At 38.8% G+C, this 18410-nt stretch overlaps 2 protein-coding genes across 3 annotated transcripts; both read left to right on the top strand.

The window, feature by feature from the left end:
• Positions 1-1274: 1274 nt before the first annotated feature.
• On the top strand, positions 1275-14643 carry LOC122090017 (putative RING-type E3 ubiquitin transferase C3H69). Of its 2 annotated transcripts, none has more exons than XM_042659841.1 (8): positions 1275-1488; positions 2419-2506; positions 2608-3398; positions 5527-5596; positions 7001-7089; positions 7188-7251; positions 7617-7704; positions 14187-14643. In XM_042659841.1, the coding sequence occupies exons 1-6, from the start codon at positions 1478-1480 to the stop codon at positions 7222-7224; spliced, it is 1086 nt and encodes a 361-aa protein (XP_042515775.1). In that variant the 5' UTR covers positions 1275-1477; the 3' UTR covers positions 7225-7251; positions 7617-7704; positions 14187-14643. The 2 variants fall into 2 exon arrangements, with proteins under 2 accessions (XP_042515775.1, XP_042515776.1); XM_042659842.1 differs by having other exon boundaries at positions 7188-7263.
• Positions 14644-16568: 1925 nt separating this feature from the next.
• LOC122090018 (cytochrome c-type biogenesis protein CcmE homolog, mitochondrial-like) lies at positions 16569-17688 on the top strand (the record flags this gene model as incomplete). The annotated part of the gene is made up of 1 exon (XM_042659844.1): positions 16569-17688. A coding segment is annotated over one exon (774 nt), but the record flags the coding sequence as incomplete, so codon positions are not given.
• Between the last annotated feature and the right edge of the window lie 722 nt (positions 17689-18410).

The raw sequence follows: 18410 nt of genomic DNA, 5'->3' as shown, positions 1-18410 counted from the left end.
CCCTCTCCCTATATCCTAACCTCTATAGAAATATTCATAGATGATGAACAGTAAATTATGTAGAGATATGTTTGGGATGGCAGAGCACATTTTGTTCCTTGGGACGTGTCTATCACATACAACTGTAATAGGTAATATGGGTCTAGTTTCTCTTCACCCATGGTGAAGAGAGAATCTCTTCATCCACCCAATTTGACAGTTTGATTGGATTGAAGACATAGGAGAAGGGAGTTTTGGATCACAAACAATAGGGGGTGAGAGTTAAAGATAAATCTAAAGTTCAATCATTCATAACGTCACGTCACATCACTTTGTGTTGAGTGATATGTTCTCACAATCTCACCAATACTTCAGGTACATGCGAAAGCCAAGTCATTAGTTAAGGATTAGACTGATATTGGTATCGGTACGATTAGACTAATATTGGTACTGGTACGAACCACGATTGAAAGCTGAGTTTCAGCTTAAGGTTGTGTGGTAGCCAAGAGAAGAAAAGAAAAAAAAAAAATGAAATGAAATGTTAAGAAAATAAAAAAATTATGTATGTTTAGCTACCAGTAGAAGAAAAGAAAAGAAAAGTTTTTTTATTTTTTTTGTAGTCAAAAGAAAACTTCACCATTCCAAGGTGAATTTGAAATTAAAAAAAAAAAAAAATCTTCTCTTGGGCAGAATATACCAAACACAATGAGAATTTCTTAAACAAGAAAAAAGTACAAATTTTTATTCTTTTTCTTTTCTTGGCTACCAAACACAGCCTAATGGTTTAGTTTGAATTTGGTACAATATTAGACAAAACTGGTTCAGCCGGACGACCCTTGGACGACTTAATCCCCGATTCCCAGAGCCGGATAGCCCATAAGCCTGTAGGCCCAAACCCAACACATTTGGACTTCCAAGCTGCGAGTAGTGGAATTTCTGTGGACGGCTCGAAGTTTTAAAGACAAGGGTCAAAACTGGTTTCCTCAAAAGCCCCAAATAAAAAAAGGTTGTGACTGGTCACTGTTGGTCACCGGTCAGGAGAACGACAACGGCGCTCGCCCACTCTATGTCCGTACATGCCCATGCCGGTCTCCGACGGGAAGGCATGGATTTCGGAGGCTTCATGACCCCCCGGTTTTCCTCTTAAATTACAAATTAGCCCTCCACCTTAGATAGCCCTTTTATAGTCTGAAATCTGAATGGTATATTACTTAAGGGTAATTTCGTATTAACATTTAAAAATGAATGGCCATTTTCTTCCTTCTTTTATTCTTTATTAATCAATCCTCTTAAAAAAAAAAAAAAAAAAAAGAATTAATGAGCCAACAAAAACCCTAGGAATTCAGAAGAAGCAGGAGATTCATGGTTTCCCTTTTTTAAGCTAATAATAATAGTAATCCATGAATCCCGTTCCCTCCTTTTGTTTCAATATCTTTTCAGTTTGATTCCTACGTTTACCTGGGGGAAGATTGTAAGCTTTGATTTGAAGATACTCTCCATGTCGAAGAGGTAACATTTCGTTCTGATTTCTCATTATTCTTTGTAGATGAAACGTAGCTTAAATCTATTACGGATAGATTTCCTTTTTGAGAGATCCAATCCGGTTCTTAATTGTTTCTTCAATTTTGTGTCGTTCCATTTACCGTTTGTGTTACCTGTGGTTCTGGTAGTATTTAAACTGTATCGCCTGGATTTATTTGTCCTTTTTCATCTTCTTAAGTTGGTAAGAGAATTTCTGACGTTTATTTTGATTTCTGGTATTGAGTCAATTTTTTAGTTTTCTTATAAATACGTTGTTCATTTCTTTTTTGTTATCTTTTTCCTGATTAATTTTTTTTTTTACTTAAGGACCTTGTTTTATTGTTACCTTGGATTTCTACTCATATGGTGAGCTTGCTTTCTTGTTATCTCAATATGATGCTATGGTTGGTTATAAATTTGAGCTGGTGCAGGTCATTATTTTATATGATTAATAAGACGGGAGAAAATTGGCAACAGTTGAGTAAACTGAAAAAATATTTACCATGTTCTTGAAGAGAAGAAGGATGGTTTTAAATAGAACCAAGTGGCAAAACAAAATACGGGTGTCTGACCCAGTTTAGCTGGGGAAAGGCTTAGTAGAGCTGAGTTGGAGAGAAGAAGGAAACTCTCAATCTAAGTCTTCTTTTCTCCTTGGAGAGATGCATCAGCATTATTATTTCTTGCTTCTAATGTTTGATAATCGAGGCTTGTGATTATATTTTTTGGTAGCCTTTGTAGAAGTAAAGTACTAAAATATTTAGGAGTTTCATTAAATGAGGTTTTCTAAAGTCAAAATCTTTGCCACCATTGCTCCCCACAAGGCCTATTTATTTTTCGCTTGTAATTATCAGAGACCTACATTTGTTAATTCAAATTTTGTTTCCTCACAATTGATGTTTGTGTTTTTGATGCCTTCAGGATTCTTTGCAAGTTCTTTGCACATGGAGCATGTTTGAAAGGGGAACACTGTGAGTTTTCTCATGACTGGAAGGACCAACCAAACAATGTAAAATTCTCTTTTTCTGTTTGTATCATTTGATAAATTTTCTTGGTGAATGGTATTTATGCGTTCTGACCATTGCTTATTACTGGTTTTTATGATCACAGATATGCACATTCTATCAGAGAGGTGTGTGCTCTTATGGTAGTCGATGCAGGTATGATCATGTTAAAGTTTCTCGTCCGCAGACTTCGGTTTCATCATCGTCAACAAATTCTTGTCAGAACCTAGCTTTCGATTCTGTTCAAGTGGCTCATCCTTCTAGAACTAGTGGGGAAACAACTAAAGTCCCTAGTGTTCCTACAGAGCTATCAGCTTTGAGCAGACCTTTCTTCCCTCCCCATAGACCTGCATGGATTCAAGACACTGTAGATCATAACTTCTTTTATGATGAGAATGGTGGTGACCCCACAATCACTCAACCTGCTGACCAGCCTATATGTTCATTTGCTGCTGCTGGTATATGTCCTCGTGGGGAAAGATGCCCACATATTCATGGGGACTTATGTGTCACCTGCGGAAAACATTGCTTGCATCCATATAGGCCTGATGAAAGAGACGAGCACATAAGAACATGTGAAAGAAAGAAAAAACACCTTGAGGCATTGAAACAGAGTCAAGAAATAGAGTGCAGTGTGTGTTTAGATCGTGTGCTTTCAAAGCCTACCGCTGCTGAACGGAAGTTTGGGTTGCTATCAGAGTGTGATCATCCCTTTTGCATATCCTGTATCAGAAATTGGCGTAGTAGTTCCCCATCCTCTGGCATGGATGTTAATACTGCACTGAGGGCCTGCCCAATATGCCGCAAGCTCTCATACTTTGTCATTCCAAGTGTAATTTGGTATTCAACAAAGGAAGAAAAGCAGGAGATCATTGACAGCTACAAAGAAAAACTCAGGTATCATGTGGTCCTACTAGTATCAATTTTTCATTGGTTAGACCAGATTCTTTTATTTACTTCTCCCTGCTACCTTAAAGTTGTGAAGGATGAACAATTTTTGACAGGATTTCTATTTGTGATGAAATCCAGCAAGGGAAGATAGGATTTGATTTGGAGGCTTTATATAAAATATAAAGCACAGTGGCTTGTAGATTACAGTCTCCTTGATTATTCTCTTGAAAGAAGTGTTTTTTGGGGAAGAAGGATATATTGGATCAGGCCTTCCCCCTTAACCCTGGTTAGATTTTGCTAGATCATGTTGGCCTACTTCTTTAGCTCGTTTAGTGTATAATTGTGAGTCAAAACTCAAAAGACTCTCAGCGACAAGATTTCCAACCCTCATTTGGGGACTACATGGTTGTGAAAAACCTTTACGGTATGCAAAAGATCCAGAAAACTTGCTTGTGGGGTGTGAGTCCACCAAAACCTGAATCTCAAGTTGGTTTGAACTTCTTTGAGTAATTTTCGATCTGGAAGTAGCCACACAGTCCTTATCTCTCGTGAAAGTATTCACAATAAATGAGTTGATTCATATACAGCCTTTGGGAATATTGATGGCTAATGAATTCTTTTGAATGTTTACTTGAACCCTTATTAATGTAAGGTTGGATCACGAATGACCTAACCCCAGGCAGGATCTTAAACACAATCAATAAATTTCAGATTCAAGGAACAAATCAGAAAAAGTAAAACAGAAAATAGAGAAGCAGGGGAAGAAGGGGATAGGGGACTATCTTAGTCCAGGGCCTCTCACCCACGGTTTCTCACCATACTCTCTCACAGAGAAAAACACAAAACTGTGTTTCTTTTTCTCAATCTCATTGGTTGTGTATCAGCCTTTGTTCTTTATCTATAATGTCAATCGGTTACAACCTAGGTTCTTCTAGAAACAATCCAAATTAAAAAAGTGAATCCAATCTCTAATTGGTTACAAGGGAAAGAGTCCTAATTACGATCCACTTAAAAATAGAAATTATCCTAAGCTAGTAAAACCCATGCACAAAAACTATCCTGAATTATCTCAATTTGACAACTCTTCTTGCTTTGGAAAGATGCCTCTACGCAGGCAAGTAGTCTTAACCAAATCTAGAAATAATGTCCTAAAAAATATGATTGATATTGCCCCAAACATGTTGGTCGATGGTCATCAAAATCTGGAATTTACTTCCACACGAGCTGGCTTGGGATCTTCTGGAAATCTTCAACAAATTAGGCTGGTCGATAGCTGTCGTCCTCGACACCCATGGGATCTGTTAAAATCCCCTACAAATCAGCAATCTTGATGACCAAGTACTCCCTCAATTAGAGCTGGTCAATATTCTCCTTATCTGGAAACAATTCTGGAGATATTTCTTCCAACTAGGCAAGGTTGTTAGCTAATGTTTCCATTTGCTGGCTCGATCTCTTCTTTGGATTGAACTGATGGGCTGAATGTGACCCAAATTATGGGCCTGTATTGGACCCAATTTGATGCCCAATCGTATGACCTGACATAAACCACATATTTTATTAGGACTATTTTGTGAGAGTCTATGGAATGTCTCACTTACGAGATTTTCAAGTGGTGACTCAGATGCTTAGGTCTCTTGCGATGAAGCATTGACTAGTTGATGCCTCGGAGATGATGTATTGGCAACCATCACTAATATCAAATGGTACATACTGATAGGCAAGGCAATACAGTAGAAGAAGGAACACTGGTTGGTCATTTAACAAAGTAGTGAATGACAGAGAAAAGTGAGCAATTAACAATTGAGTCCATACAATGAAAACAAGAAATCATGTGGTAAAGAACTCGAAACAAGTTGTCAACTTGCTGGTTGAACCCAATTTATGACCTCGGCCCAATGGTAAGGTTGCTCCATTGCGATCTAGTGGTCGTGGTTCGAGTCGGAAAACAGCCTCTCCACAAAGTAGGGGTAAGGCTGCATACATTATGACCCTCTCCAGACCCCTCAGTGGTGGGAGCCCTTGTACACTGGGTACGTCTTTACTTTATTTACACTTGGGTACTTAATGGGTGTCTTACTTCTCAACCTTGATTCTGGGTATCAAGTTTGGAGCTAATATACCTTTTCTTTTGCAGGTCTATTGACTGCAGGTACTTTGACTTTGGAAATGGGACATGCCCCTTTGGGACTAGTTGTTTCTATAAGGTTTGTTGCAACAGAACATAACTATTGCTTTTTTCCTTTTCTTGGTTTTGGTTATCGTGAATTAATCTCATTTCTCCGTGAAACTTCGTTTTAATGTGGTTAATTCTCATAATAAATTGTGGCTGTGCTTAATATATGTCTTCCTTATGGTTTTGAATGCATATAACTTACATTCCATTTGGGTACTTCTCACTTTGGGAGCTTCAATTGCTTCATTGACTATGCTTGTAGGGGTTTTTTTTTTCCCATAGGAATAGCATCACATTTAGGTGTGTTCTTAGTTGGGTGGCTAATGCCATATAATATTTCCACCGTTCCTGGAATGGTTAAAATAGCAACTCTGGTATGAAAAGAATTTCATTCCTGTCCAGTATTCTGCTTCTGAATTGTTTTAATCTTGTGAATTACTTTGTTCTTGTAATGGACCCCGAAATTAACATGTTATGGTGTCCATCGTGATCAATCCACTTTTTAGTGGGTTCAATACCCAACATATTTTGTTCCTTTTCGTTGTAGCTATATTCCCATGGAAGAGCGTAACCTTTGTGTCTCTTTTAAGCCTTTGGTACATTCTGATGGCTAATTGCTAAAGAAGACTGGCCTGCTCACCTCTCGAAGTTTGCATATGTTATTGAATTGGTTTCACTCTTAAAGAAGTTTTATGTGTTTTCGGTTAAGTCCTGCTCCGTCAGGAAAGCTCGGGGTTTGGTCTTGGGAGCACAAGGAAAGTTTTAGGAGGCAAATTTTCTGTTAAATGACTCGGTTCAACTGTTCCATTTTGTTGCTGTTAAAATATGTGTCACGATAGGGGTTTGTCCCTATTGTAATTAGTTGTTGACTTTATCTTTGGTTTATTGTTTCCTAGTTAGGCTAGAATTAGGCTAGTACTTTGTTTCTTAAATTGGTTAGATTAAGATCTATGTTTTCTATTTCTTCAAGGTTTCTAATTGTAAGGTTAATGGTTTTGATTGTTATAAATACACAATGAGGGGGAGTGCCAAACACGATCGGCTGCTCCTCTCTTTGCAGTGTTTTCTCTTCTTCTACCTCAATCTCTTCTCTCCTCTCTCAAGTTACTGGTTACAGATCTTGGGTTCTAACAGTTATGCTAGGCTGCTTTCAGGGCTTATGGAGGGATAATGAATGAGAAGGATATAATGGCTTGGCAAAGATTAGCTGTTTAGCATATATCATGTGCTTTCGCATTGTGAAGTAATGATACCAGTACTGATTCTTATTTTTACTGCATTTTCTTCTTCTTTGAATTCCTTGTTGTTCCACTAGTCCACTTGCCCATTTATTGTTTATTCACCCCCTTTTATTTTTTCTGTTTGGTGCCATGGTTTGTCCTGGAAACATTATAATGTAGGTAACGATTTAATACATTCACTTTCTCTTCTGCAGCATGCTTATCGTGATGGCAGCCTGGAAGAAGTTGTTCTGCGGCATCTTGCAGCTGAAGATGGAGACACTGTAATTGCTAAAGATATAAGGTTTGTGTTACTTTGTGCTCCCTTTTCCACTTAGTTGGTGATTTGTCTCTTTGGTGTCCTTTCTTTTTTCCTTTTACTAAAATTTTTGGTTATTCCAGGATTTCTGATTTCTTTAGTAATTTGCGTCTAAGGTGAAGAGAACTAGCTAATAAAGCTTCCAAGGTATTGTATCTAGTATGTGATCTGCTTTGCCTGTTCCTTTCCTCTCCATTTATCTGTCACATGTGTTAGCCAGAATGTGAAGGGCAAATCTACTCATGTATACTTAAAACTGATGACACAGTAATGTATGCCATAAATTTACGATGGTTATCTGGGTCCTTATGATGGTCTAAACTGAATACTCCCGTGATCTCATGCCCTGAGGTTCTTGAATTTTTTTAAGATCACTGGTGAACTGCAAATTGGTCTTGGCCTAGGCTGGTTACCTCATTCAGTTTATTAGTATCCTCACTGTTGTTTAATTTATTAAATATATTGCATTTGTCTTAAATATCTGCCTTCCTGACTTGTCTTCATATGGGCAGATTTTTAATTTTTATTGCAGACATGTTCAACTTGGAGTGCCTAAAATATCTATACTGTTGCCCTTGTTGCACTCCACTCCTGCAGAAGGTGAGTTTATGCATATGATTAAGACTCTGCTTCCAATCGTTTTGCAGTAAACAGCTATATTTCATGTGTCAACTTTGTCAGAAGTATTTCCCAGTGTGACAGTAAGCAGCTATATTTTTCAGAACTATTTCTGAGTGTGACAGTAAGCAGCTATGTTTAATGTGTTAAATTAGGTCGGAACTATTTCTGAGTGTAACCATTACATGTTCAATTTTCTAAAAATAATTATGGAGACCTCTCAAGACAAGCCATCTAACATGGCGATAATAATGTCATAAATAGGTTTGGTGTAATTATGTAATACCCTGTGCCACTGGTTAAGGTGCTATTATACTAACTAACAACTTGGGTTTTGACACGGTGTCTTTCCTATATAATCAAACACTAACCTGTACATGTTTTATGACATGGCTAGTATCCAATGATTTTGAAGAAGTGTTTATTTGGGCTTGTCCTTGTATATTGGTCTATACATTTTTTGTGATTCTTCACTTCTTGTACCCAACTACTGCAATCTCATTTGGTGGGTTAAACAGGGTCCTAATAACGCAGGTTCATGACTGCTGTGTGGTCCTGTGACAAATTCCCACTGATGGGGCTTTTAATTAAACTGCTCTCCTTGCCAGGTTATTCCACCTTTTCTCCTACTTGTCGTATGGGGTTCAGTCCCCTGGGTTGAGTCGAGGTCTTTGAAGGCCCAGTGATGCAGTTGCACGATGGACTTAGGAAAGAAAATTTTTTTGATTTGATTTTTTTTGGATTTAGAAACAATTTCTTTTGTATTAGTTAGTTTCTAATTTTAGATTAGTTTCCATTTTCAAGTAGTTTCCATTAATTATTTGATTTTTCCTTTATAATAGTCATGTAATAGAGAAGAACTCAGTTTTGAGATTTGAACTTGATTTTGGAGAATTGAATGAAGGTTTTTTGGTTGAAGCCATGGCTGCCATGCAGGCTCCCCTCCCTACCCCTCTTTGAAACTCCTCCTGTCTTCTTCTTCCTTGCTGGTCTTTATTCTTGTTTGTTATACACCTAGCTGGCTGCTACTCTGTTCCTGGTGGTACATCTAAGAGAAGTTCTTGCGGTAACGTCGTCACGAACCCATCCATCGGTTTTGGAACTTTCGGCGAAGGATCTTCAGGCCTAGGCGACCTAACCCCTAGGATCTTGTTCTCTGAAAAATTTCCTGGTACAAGATTGGAACTTGAAATCAGAGTTGGGTTTCCTTTCACTACCCAGATTTGTTTCAGCATCACCTTGGTTGAATAACCCTTGGAGTTTGGAGCTGTGTTCAGTTGATCCTTAGGGCCTGAAGATTATGAAGTCTTACCCAAGATTTCAGATGAAAAGAAGCCCTGTTTGCTGAGATTTTCCCCTCAAACCGGTTCTAGTTTCGTGAGCTGCTCTGCCTCTGATTTCTGTCTAGAGGTTGAAGACAACCCCCAAACTGAATCATGGTTTTGTTTAACATATTTAGTAATTTAATCCTTTATTCCTCTATTGCCCTTCCCCTTATCTAGTTATTACCTTAAGTATCAGTTTACCCATCTTTCAAGGAATACCCCTCCCATCTTGTACGTTGTTTTTTTTCCCCTATTGATAATTCCTCTTATGTTCAAGTTATCATCTATTTACCATTTTGCCACCCTTTATTAGAAACTTCAACTTAATTACAATTCTGCCATTTAGTTGAAGCTTTATTTCAATACAATTGTTGTTGAGTGTTGCCTTTGTTTTATTGAGTGTTAAGTGGGCCCTAAGCGATCCGATTCCCTCGGATCTGCATCAAGTGGTATCGAGCAAATTTTCTTCCAATTTTCTTACCATGGCAAGTCACTTCACCAATGCTAAGTTGCAAAAATTGTATCGTGAGTTAGCCGAGAACCAACAGAATACTGATGTTAGGCTTGAGAGGATTGAAGCCAAGTTTGACAAGTTTATGGAAAAGATGATTGCCTTTATGAAGAGGTCTGACAAACGAGCTGAAGAAGGATCCTCTACATTACCTCCTCAGCTCAACACTTTACTGATCGAAGATACACCTCAGAGGCAGCAACTTGATCCAGTTGTTCCCCAGGATGTTACCTGACAATTTTCTGACAGAGATTATGGTATCAAAGTTGAGGTTCCCGAGTTCAGTGGTGAAAAGAGACCTGAGGAATTTCTTGACTGGCTTACCAAAGTGGAGAGAATTTTTGCTTGTCTCTTCCAGACGTGAAGAAGTGTGAACTCATCATCACCAAGTTTATTGGGTATGCATGTTCATGGTGGGATGATGTACTACATGCAAGGTTTGTCAGAAGACTTGGATCCATTACCAATTGGGAGGTCATGAAGCAAATCCTGACTGAAAAATTTGTTCCTCTTAATTATGAAAAGGTAATGTTCCATAAATTACTTAACTTGCAATAAGGGAACAAAGATGTGGATTCTTACACCCTCGAATTTCATAAACTGTCTTCAAGGTGTCGACTTCAGGAAACAGACCAGCAACGGGTGATGCAATATATCAGTGGGTTAAGTACTGAGATTCAACTTGAGTTGGCTAACACTGATTTCAGGTCTGTTGATGTGGCAGCAGCTTATGCCAAGACAGCTGAAGAGAAGTTCATTTATTGGAAGGGTATGCTCAAGACTTCTTCAGTTTATAGACCTCCACCACGTATGGAGGAAAAGAAGCCTGAAGCTCGTAGAGTTGAAGAGAAAAGGTCAGAGTTCAACAAGGATAGTGTTGGGGTGAAGAATATCATATGCCATAGTTGTGGCGAGAAGGGTCACTATTCCAACAAGTGTCCCAACATGACTCGTTTTGTGAACGTAGCAGAGAAGCAGCCGACAAAGAAGAGTGAAGAATCTCATTTATATCCTTATCCCCTCGAGGACGATGATATTGTCAATTGTGAAGATGAGGATGTAGAAGCTCATTTAGCTAGCCTTTCATCTTTTTCGAATAGATTAGTTGATAAGACTCTTCTCTTTAGACAGAAGGGTACTCTCTTGCACGGCTCCAACCCTATTGATGTTCATGCAATTGTTGATACTGGGGCAGAAGCAAATTTTATGTTTGCTGAATTTGTTCGAGCACACAACCTTCCACAGAAGCAGCTTTTCAAGAAGATTCACGTGCGAGATTTTGGACCCACAGCTCGAGAAGAGGCCACTGCAGTTGTTTGAGTACACTTACAGTTTGGGCCGATACAGTACCATGTCACCTGTTTGGTCACCCCATTGGCACACTGCGACATTCTTCTAGGGCGACCTTGGCAGCGACATGCAAGCATTCTTTATGATGGTGCACGGAACACCATCAAGGTGAAGCAAGGAAGTCGTATGTACTTAATGAGGTCACACGCATTATCAGACATGCCACGTCGTCGACTGACTCCTGCTCTAGTGACATGTCAGCTTACTCTCCCTCTAAGTGTTATGTTCCCATCTTCTGCTTCGAGATACGTGCCACCTCATCAGCGAGCAACTTACAAGGGTATTTTGGGAGCACGACCTAACTCGACGGAGTTGAGTTCTTTTAATACCGGGAGAGCTGATGCAGTTGCACGATGGACTTAGGAAAGAAAAATCTTTTGATTTGATTCTCTTTGGATTTAGAAACAATTTCTTTTGTATTAGTTAGTTTCTAATTTTAGATTAGTTTCCATTTTCAAGTAGTTTCCATTAATTATTTGATTTTTCCTTTATAATAGTCATGTAATAGAGAATAACTCAGTTTTGAGATTTGAACTTGATTTTGGAGAATTGAATGGAGTTCTTTTGGTTGAAGCCATGGCTGCCACGCATGCTCCCCTCCCTGCCCCTCTCTGAAACTCCTCCTGTCTTCTTCTTCCTTGCTGGTCTTTATTCCTGTTTGTTATACACCTAGCTGGCTGCTACTCTGTTCCTGGTGGTACATCTGAGAGAAGTTCTTGCGGTAACATCGTCACGAACCCATCCATCGGTTCTGGAACTTTCGACGAAGGATCTTCAGTCCTAGGCGACCTAACCCCTAGGATCTTGTTCTCTGAAAATTGGAACTTGAAATCAAAGTTGGGTTTCCTTTCACTACCCAGATTTGTTTCAGCATCACCTTGGTTGAATAACCCTTGGAGTTTGGAGCTGTGTTCAGTTGATCCTTAGGGCCTGAAGATTATGAAGTCTTACCCAAGATTTCAGATGAAAAGAAGCCCTGTTTGCTGAGATTTTCCCCTCAAACCGGTTCTGGTTTCGTGAGCTGCGCCGCCTCTGATTTCTGTCTAGAGGTTGAAGACAACCCCCAAACAGAATCGTGGTTTTGTTTAACCTATTTAGTAATTTAATCCTTTATTCCTCTATTGCCCTTCCCCTTATCTAGTTATTACCTTAAGTATCAGTTTACCCATCTTTCAAGGAATACCCCTCCCATCTTGTACGTTGTTTTTTTTCCCCATTGATAATTCCTCTTATGTTCAAGTTATCATCTATTTATCATTTTGCCACCCTTTATTAGAAACTTCAACTTAATTACAATTTTGCCATTTAGTTGAAGCTTTATTTCAATATAATTGTTGTTGAGTGTTGCCTTTGTTTTATTGAGTGTTAAGTGGGCCCTAAGCGATCCGATTCCCTCGGATCCGCATCACCCAGGCCCAGCCAAGGGTACTTTAGCCTTGGCCTGGGCCTGGATCTGGCTCAACATTAGGCTGCGATTTCTGGGCTCGAGCCCTGCCACCAGGTTTTGTGCTGGGCTGGATTAGGCCTGAGCTTTGAGTAAGTGCTGGAATATGTATTAATTTTAAAGTTTCGATCTTAGAATTAAGGCATTTAGTAGCCTTGATGGTTTGTAGTTTATGTCATGGGTTTAAGTCTCCAATTTTTTTTTAGTTTTTAATGTAACACACTAACACTCACCCCCTTTTTTCTTTATAGATATGTGAAGAATTTTAGTATACTACACCCATGGAACTAAATCTTGGTCGAAACTGACCGAAATCTCCAAGTTGTCTCAGTTTCGGGCCAAATGAAACCCAGGGTCAAAACTAGTGTCAAAACCTCAAAACGAGATCCAACACGTCTTGGTTTCAGGCCTGACCGGAACCAGGCCCAAAACCAAGATCTCGATCCTTGACTACACCTATCTTATTAATAGAGGTACTACCTTAGATATGCTAAATCAATGTTGAAGTTTGTATGTACATAATACCATATGATGTGGTGAACCTACCTTGTATGCATGCATATAGCTTTGATTTGGGTTGGTCCGGGCCGGACTTAAAACTGAGACCTTAACCTTGCCCGGACAGACCTTTGGCTGGGTTTTTTTGCCCGAGCCTGACCCATGGCTAAAAAAGAGTCTATACCCTAGTTAGTTTATTCGCGTTTAAAACGGCGTCCCCTTTTTTTGCCGTTTTAAACGCCGTTTGCCGAATTTTTCACAGAAAGTTGGTAAAAAACGGGAACGGGGCTATTTGAAGTTTTTTTTTCCATTTTAAACGCCGTCCCGTTTTTTTTATAGTAAAAAAACGGATTTTAAAAAATATAAACGTTTTAAAATAGAAACGTTTAAAACGGGGCTATTTGTTTTGATTGTTATCTAGGTATTTAGAGAATTATTATGCCAATTTATGTCTATATATTGCCTTTTTTTGACACCGTGTTATTTAAATATAAATGTTTAAAACACGTATCGTCCGTTTTTTATTTTTTCCCGTTTTTACCGTATTTGACCGTATTTTTGACCGTCCCGTTCACGTTTTGATCCGTTTAAAACATGCCCGTACCGAACAATGTTTTTTTGCCGTTCCCGTTTTAACTAACAGAGGTCTATACAAAGAAATTTTCTGCTAGGCTTGAGTTGTTTGAGCCCAAGTTATACCCCTAACTTGTCGGCTCCAACTGTTGGGTTTCCATGCCATTTCAGGATACAGTGGTCAAGGGCTTTCTTGGTCGCGAAGCCTCTTTAGCTTGGACCTAGACTGGGCTTGTAGATATTTGTTTCAGGCTCCTAGCAACACGGGGGCATAGAGAATTCCTCTTTTTTTGGATGTCTATAACCCTATCTCTACCTTCTCTCTTACGCTCAGGCCTATGAGTGGTGGTTTTTTTGGCCAACTTAGCATCAATGCGATGATTAGGCGATCTAATATGTCTATCTGTAATCCGGACAATGATGTTTTTATTTCTCTGAGCTAATTTAATTTATTTTTCTTCTCCCATAAAAAAAAAAAAAATACTGCTTATCTAATGGGGATAATCCTTGATCAATCACCAAATACAAAGTGAGGAAAGAAATTTAGAAGTAGGACACTAGATCTGCTAAACACCCCCCACCCATGTGGAAAAAATAGAGTTCCTACATTATTAACATGCTTTTGAATCTACCCAATTGTGTGGTTGGTTGATTAGGCTTCTTTTTCTCTCATAACCGTATGTTTGCCCGTCTCTCTTTGAGATTTTCTTACAAGTTACACCGTGTTACTGATTTACATTTTCCTTGCCATTGTTTTGTACAGAATATGCTTGCTGGGGACCCAAAAGGTGGACTCACAATGGGGCATAGTCAACTGTAGTAATAAACAGCTTTCACTATACACAGAGGTGGTTAGGGAAGAAACAGAAAAAAAATGGATGGTAATATTGAGGTTCAATTTTTTGAGAATCTGCATTTGGCTTGTTGTTTCATGAATCCCCAGTGCATCCTTGAAAGGTTTCTATAATGAGTGACAAACGATTGTGCATTTACATTGTTATGCCCTGCCCATCATTATTAAATCAATCAATACTGTACATAAATGGGTATATATGGATTTACTCTTAAACTATTGGTAAATTTCCACAATTATGCTTATGATGAGATAATCTGGGGAAAAAACCTCTGAAAGTTTGTAAGTACATGAATTCATGCAGGCAATATCTTGTCCCTTTAAGAGCAGAAGCAACTAATAAAGTTTTCGATGTTTCTTTTGGGTAGTTATTTATTTCACAACAATTTATGCTTTTCCAGAAGTCAAAAGATTGATATGAGCTGTTCATTTTTGTTCTTCCTATCTAAACAAATTGTACCTGCTCAGAGTTGGGAGTCTGCACAGTAATGGTTATAAAGTATTGTTACACTTACATGGACCTCCACGGGATGCATTCTTATTAGGGAGTATTTGATTGAATTAAATTCTGAAATTTGATAGATGAATCTTGACCATTTTCTTTCCATCTTGCATGTGACAAAATTGGTATTTTGTGATGTTCGTATAAGTAACCCTTGTGACAATAATATTTTGCCTTTTTGGGTTGGTTTTGTATTCGAAGTGCCTTGCATGATGTTTCTCACTTGTAATTTCGGTAACCACCCAGTAATCAGTTTGAATGAGAGTTGAAGATGGAATTTTTTTTTGGTAGTATGGTACGAAGGATTTATTAGTGGTTGATTAATCATAGTTATTGGGGTTATTAACATGCTTATGCTTTTGAATCAATGATTGTGGTGGTTGATTAAGTTGATTAAACATTCAAATATGGTTTTAAAAAGTTCTAAGATAGATGCATCACTCGGAGCATTAAAAATAATCTGGTCATAGTGACTTTTAATCAATTATGGGTCCTGCTTAGGGGTGTCAATAACTAAACTGAACCGGTAAAACTGCCTCAGACTGATCCGATTGAATCTGGACCAAACCGAACTGAAGTCTTATTGGGCCGGTTTTGGTTTGGCATATCGTAACCCCCTTAACAAACTGAACTGCACCGAAACCTATTCAAAAATCGGATCGAAATTTGATCAAACCGGTAAGAAAACGAAAACAGCTCAAAAGTCACCAAAGAAATCAAAATTTGTATAGTTTTGTATGGAAAATCAGACCCAAACTGATCAAAAAATCGAAACCAACCTGGTTACAAATCGATACAAGAAACCGAAGTAAAACCACCGAAATCAAACCGCATCAAAACCCAAATCAAAATATCCTTATTGGTTAGGTTTTGGTTTCACCATTCCCACACCGAAACTGATTCAACCTGGACTGAAATCAGGTCAAACCGAACTGTTGACACCCCTAGTCTCGCTCATTTTGATCTGGGACATATTGGCTTTCATTTTATCCTTTTTATGGGGTGGGGTTGAAAGGCTCTTGGCTCTCATAAGATTCATCGAGAGTACTTTGGCACTTATTGAGTACCAAGATTAGGAAAATGAACTTATCTCATTTGGAGAAGCCACAATCAATCACGATCGACTTCATTGCATCTGAAATAGTTTACGGCATCTCAAGTAGAGATGTCTTCAGTGTGACTAGTACTAATCTTACAATTGTTTGGATCAGATCATTATCGGGGTTGAATGAGAACCATTCAATTTTCATTGAAAGCAGTGACGATTATTAAATATCCCTATATCAGTGGTCCCAAGTAGGTAAAAATAGTCGAATTCAGAGTCACATGCTTCCTTAGATGAAAGTCCCTTGCATACAGTAATTCTGATGCAGATTTCCACGTGAAGTTTTATTAGTCTCCAATCTTAATTTTATTGCTTTCAAGATTTCTATCTTATTAGGAGTACATTTCTTACATGACCCTAATGACTAATTTATTTGGTAACGTTAAAATATCCTCTCGAATCCTTTGATTCCTTTCTGGTGCGTTGTTAAGCCGAGTGGGACTCGTGAGTTGTGAAAGCGTGGAAAACCATCCCCAGAGCCGCGCGTTTGCGCGAAAGCCAAAACATTTCCCGATTCCCTCCTCCTCCTCCTCCTCCGTCTTGATTCTTGAATCTTCTTAAGCTCAATTCAGTTTGATTTTTCCTCTCCACCCTTGAAACCCTTATACAGATTACAATGAGAGGGTGAATTGATTTGAACTTCTTTCCGGTTTGTTCGTCTGTACGGATTCAATCCTTTCGATAAGCTCCTACTGAAGCTCAGTTTTCCGGTCAAGTAATCTGCTTCTCTCTTTTTCCCTCTTTTTCTCCTTCAAGGGATTTGGAGAATTTCCAATGGATTCCAGGCTTTGCTTGCGATTTGGATCTCGTCTTCGTAGCACCCTCTGCAATTCTCTGTCGACCGGGGCTCCCTTTCTTTGCCATTATCGAATCTCCACTTTTAATTACTTCTCCTTCTGCTAATCTTTCTATTGCTCCTGTCGAATTGCCCTTCTCAACTGCTGGATTCCGATATCTATCGACCCTCCGTCGCCAACCAGTTCCCAAACGAACCGTCGATATTGGTGCCAGAGCTCGTCAGCTTCAGAACCGCCGGCTTTGGACTTACGCACTTGACTTTCAGTTGCGTTGCCGGTTTCATTGTGACTGTCATAAACAATTTCCAGGACCAGTTGGTCTTATATGTCACCCCAACAGATGCCATGGAGAAGTATCTGGCAAACCCATCGAAGAGCAAGTTCAGGTTAAGTGGATTGCTTGTCGAAGGAAGCGTCACTCAGCCCGCTCTGGGATGGAGTTTGTAATCACAGACTTGATCACGGATATCTTGGTACGGTACGAGGTTTCACTTCCTGATTTGTTTAGGGAAGGGCACTCTGCAATTGTTGAGGGATTCGTTTGTCTATTTACGGATGAGACAAGGGAGGAGTTGTCTTCGGCCGGGAAGCATGTTTCTGCGAAGGCTAGGAGTGGGGATTGTTACTTTGCTGCAGCTGAGGTGCTCGCTAAGCATGACTAGAAGTATATGCCACAGGAGGTCGCGGGCCATAGAGAGGAATAAAGCTCAAACAGAGGCCGCATCCGAGCAAGGAAGAGCCAGTGTGAGTTGATTCCAAGGTAACAATTCTTTTGCAAGCTATATTGTCCTTGCTACAGAGTAATGGGTCAGTAGCTAGTTAATGATAGTGTAAAAGTGTAGTTTTAGATGGCAATATATGTTTACTGGAGAGGAGTGGCATGGTTTTTTATCACACAGAGTTGTTTCTTCATTTTTGTTATTATAATGCGGAATCCAATGTTTCTGCTCTCCTCAATTCTTTTTTTGTCTGGACAAAACAAGCAAGACAATATATGACTAGTTCCTAATTGCTAATGAAATAAAAAGGATGTTGTTTTGGTTGGAACACATATCTTGTAATATGCTTGTTCAAGAACAGCTTTATGATCAATATTTATTTGAGATCCTGATTGTGTTCTTGAGACAAATCATTTGGCATTAGGCTTGTGATTTATGTTTTTTTCAATTAATATATGAAGCCGTAAAAAGTTTTTATTTTTTTTTTAATTATATATATATATATATATATATGGGAAAAGGTTGGGTATGCCGCCGATATCAAGTATGCTAGCACCCATTGTGTCTATCTCTCTCTTCCCTTTTTCGAAAATGACCCTCATATCCTTCCTGAATGATACTCCATCATGTGATTCTATTGGTGCTATCCGCTAGCATACTTGATATCGGCGGCATACCTATCCCTCTCCCTATATATATATATATATATATATTTTTACTCAGTGTTAAGTAAATAGACAGTTGTACATGCTACACAGACCAAGAATGAATCTCCTATAATGCTATTCTATTTACCTAGAATTTAGATAAGATAATACATGGGTTATCTAGAATGATAAAAGGCTCATATCATCCAATTTAGAAGGTAGTGATTAATTGGATGGGGTATTGTGATACCCTACTTTATAAACCCGGTCTAATTAACCGCATTAACTTGGTTTGATCATATAGGGGTTGAACTGAAAATAACCGACACAGGTACCATATGGAATGTGGTAGCAAGAGTGACCT

The sequence above is a fragment of the Macadamia integrifolia genome, chromosome 9, assembly GCF_013358625.1.
Source record: "Macadamia integrifolia cultivar HAES 741 chromosome 9, SCU_Mint_v3, whole genome shotgun sequence".
NCBI lineage: Eukaryota > Viridiplantae > Streptophyta > Magnoliopsida > Proteales > Proteaceae > Macadamia > Macadamia integrifolia.
The sequence above is the reverse complement of the archived record's forward strand: the minus strand, read 5'-3'. Positions and strand labels throughout refer to the sequence as shown.

Bases quoted from the DNA above. Each gene is read 5' to 3' on its own strand.
- LOC122090017 (XM_042659841.1), top strand. The intron at 3,399-5,526 runs GTATCATGTGGT...TTTCTTTTGCAG, and splicing joins AGCTACAAAGAAAAACTCAG to GTCTATTGACTGCAGGTACT. The intron at 5,597-7,000 runs GTTTGTTGCAAC...TCTCTTCTGCAG, and splicing joins GGACTAGTTGTTTCTATAAG to CATGCTTATCGTGATGGCAG.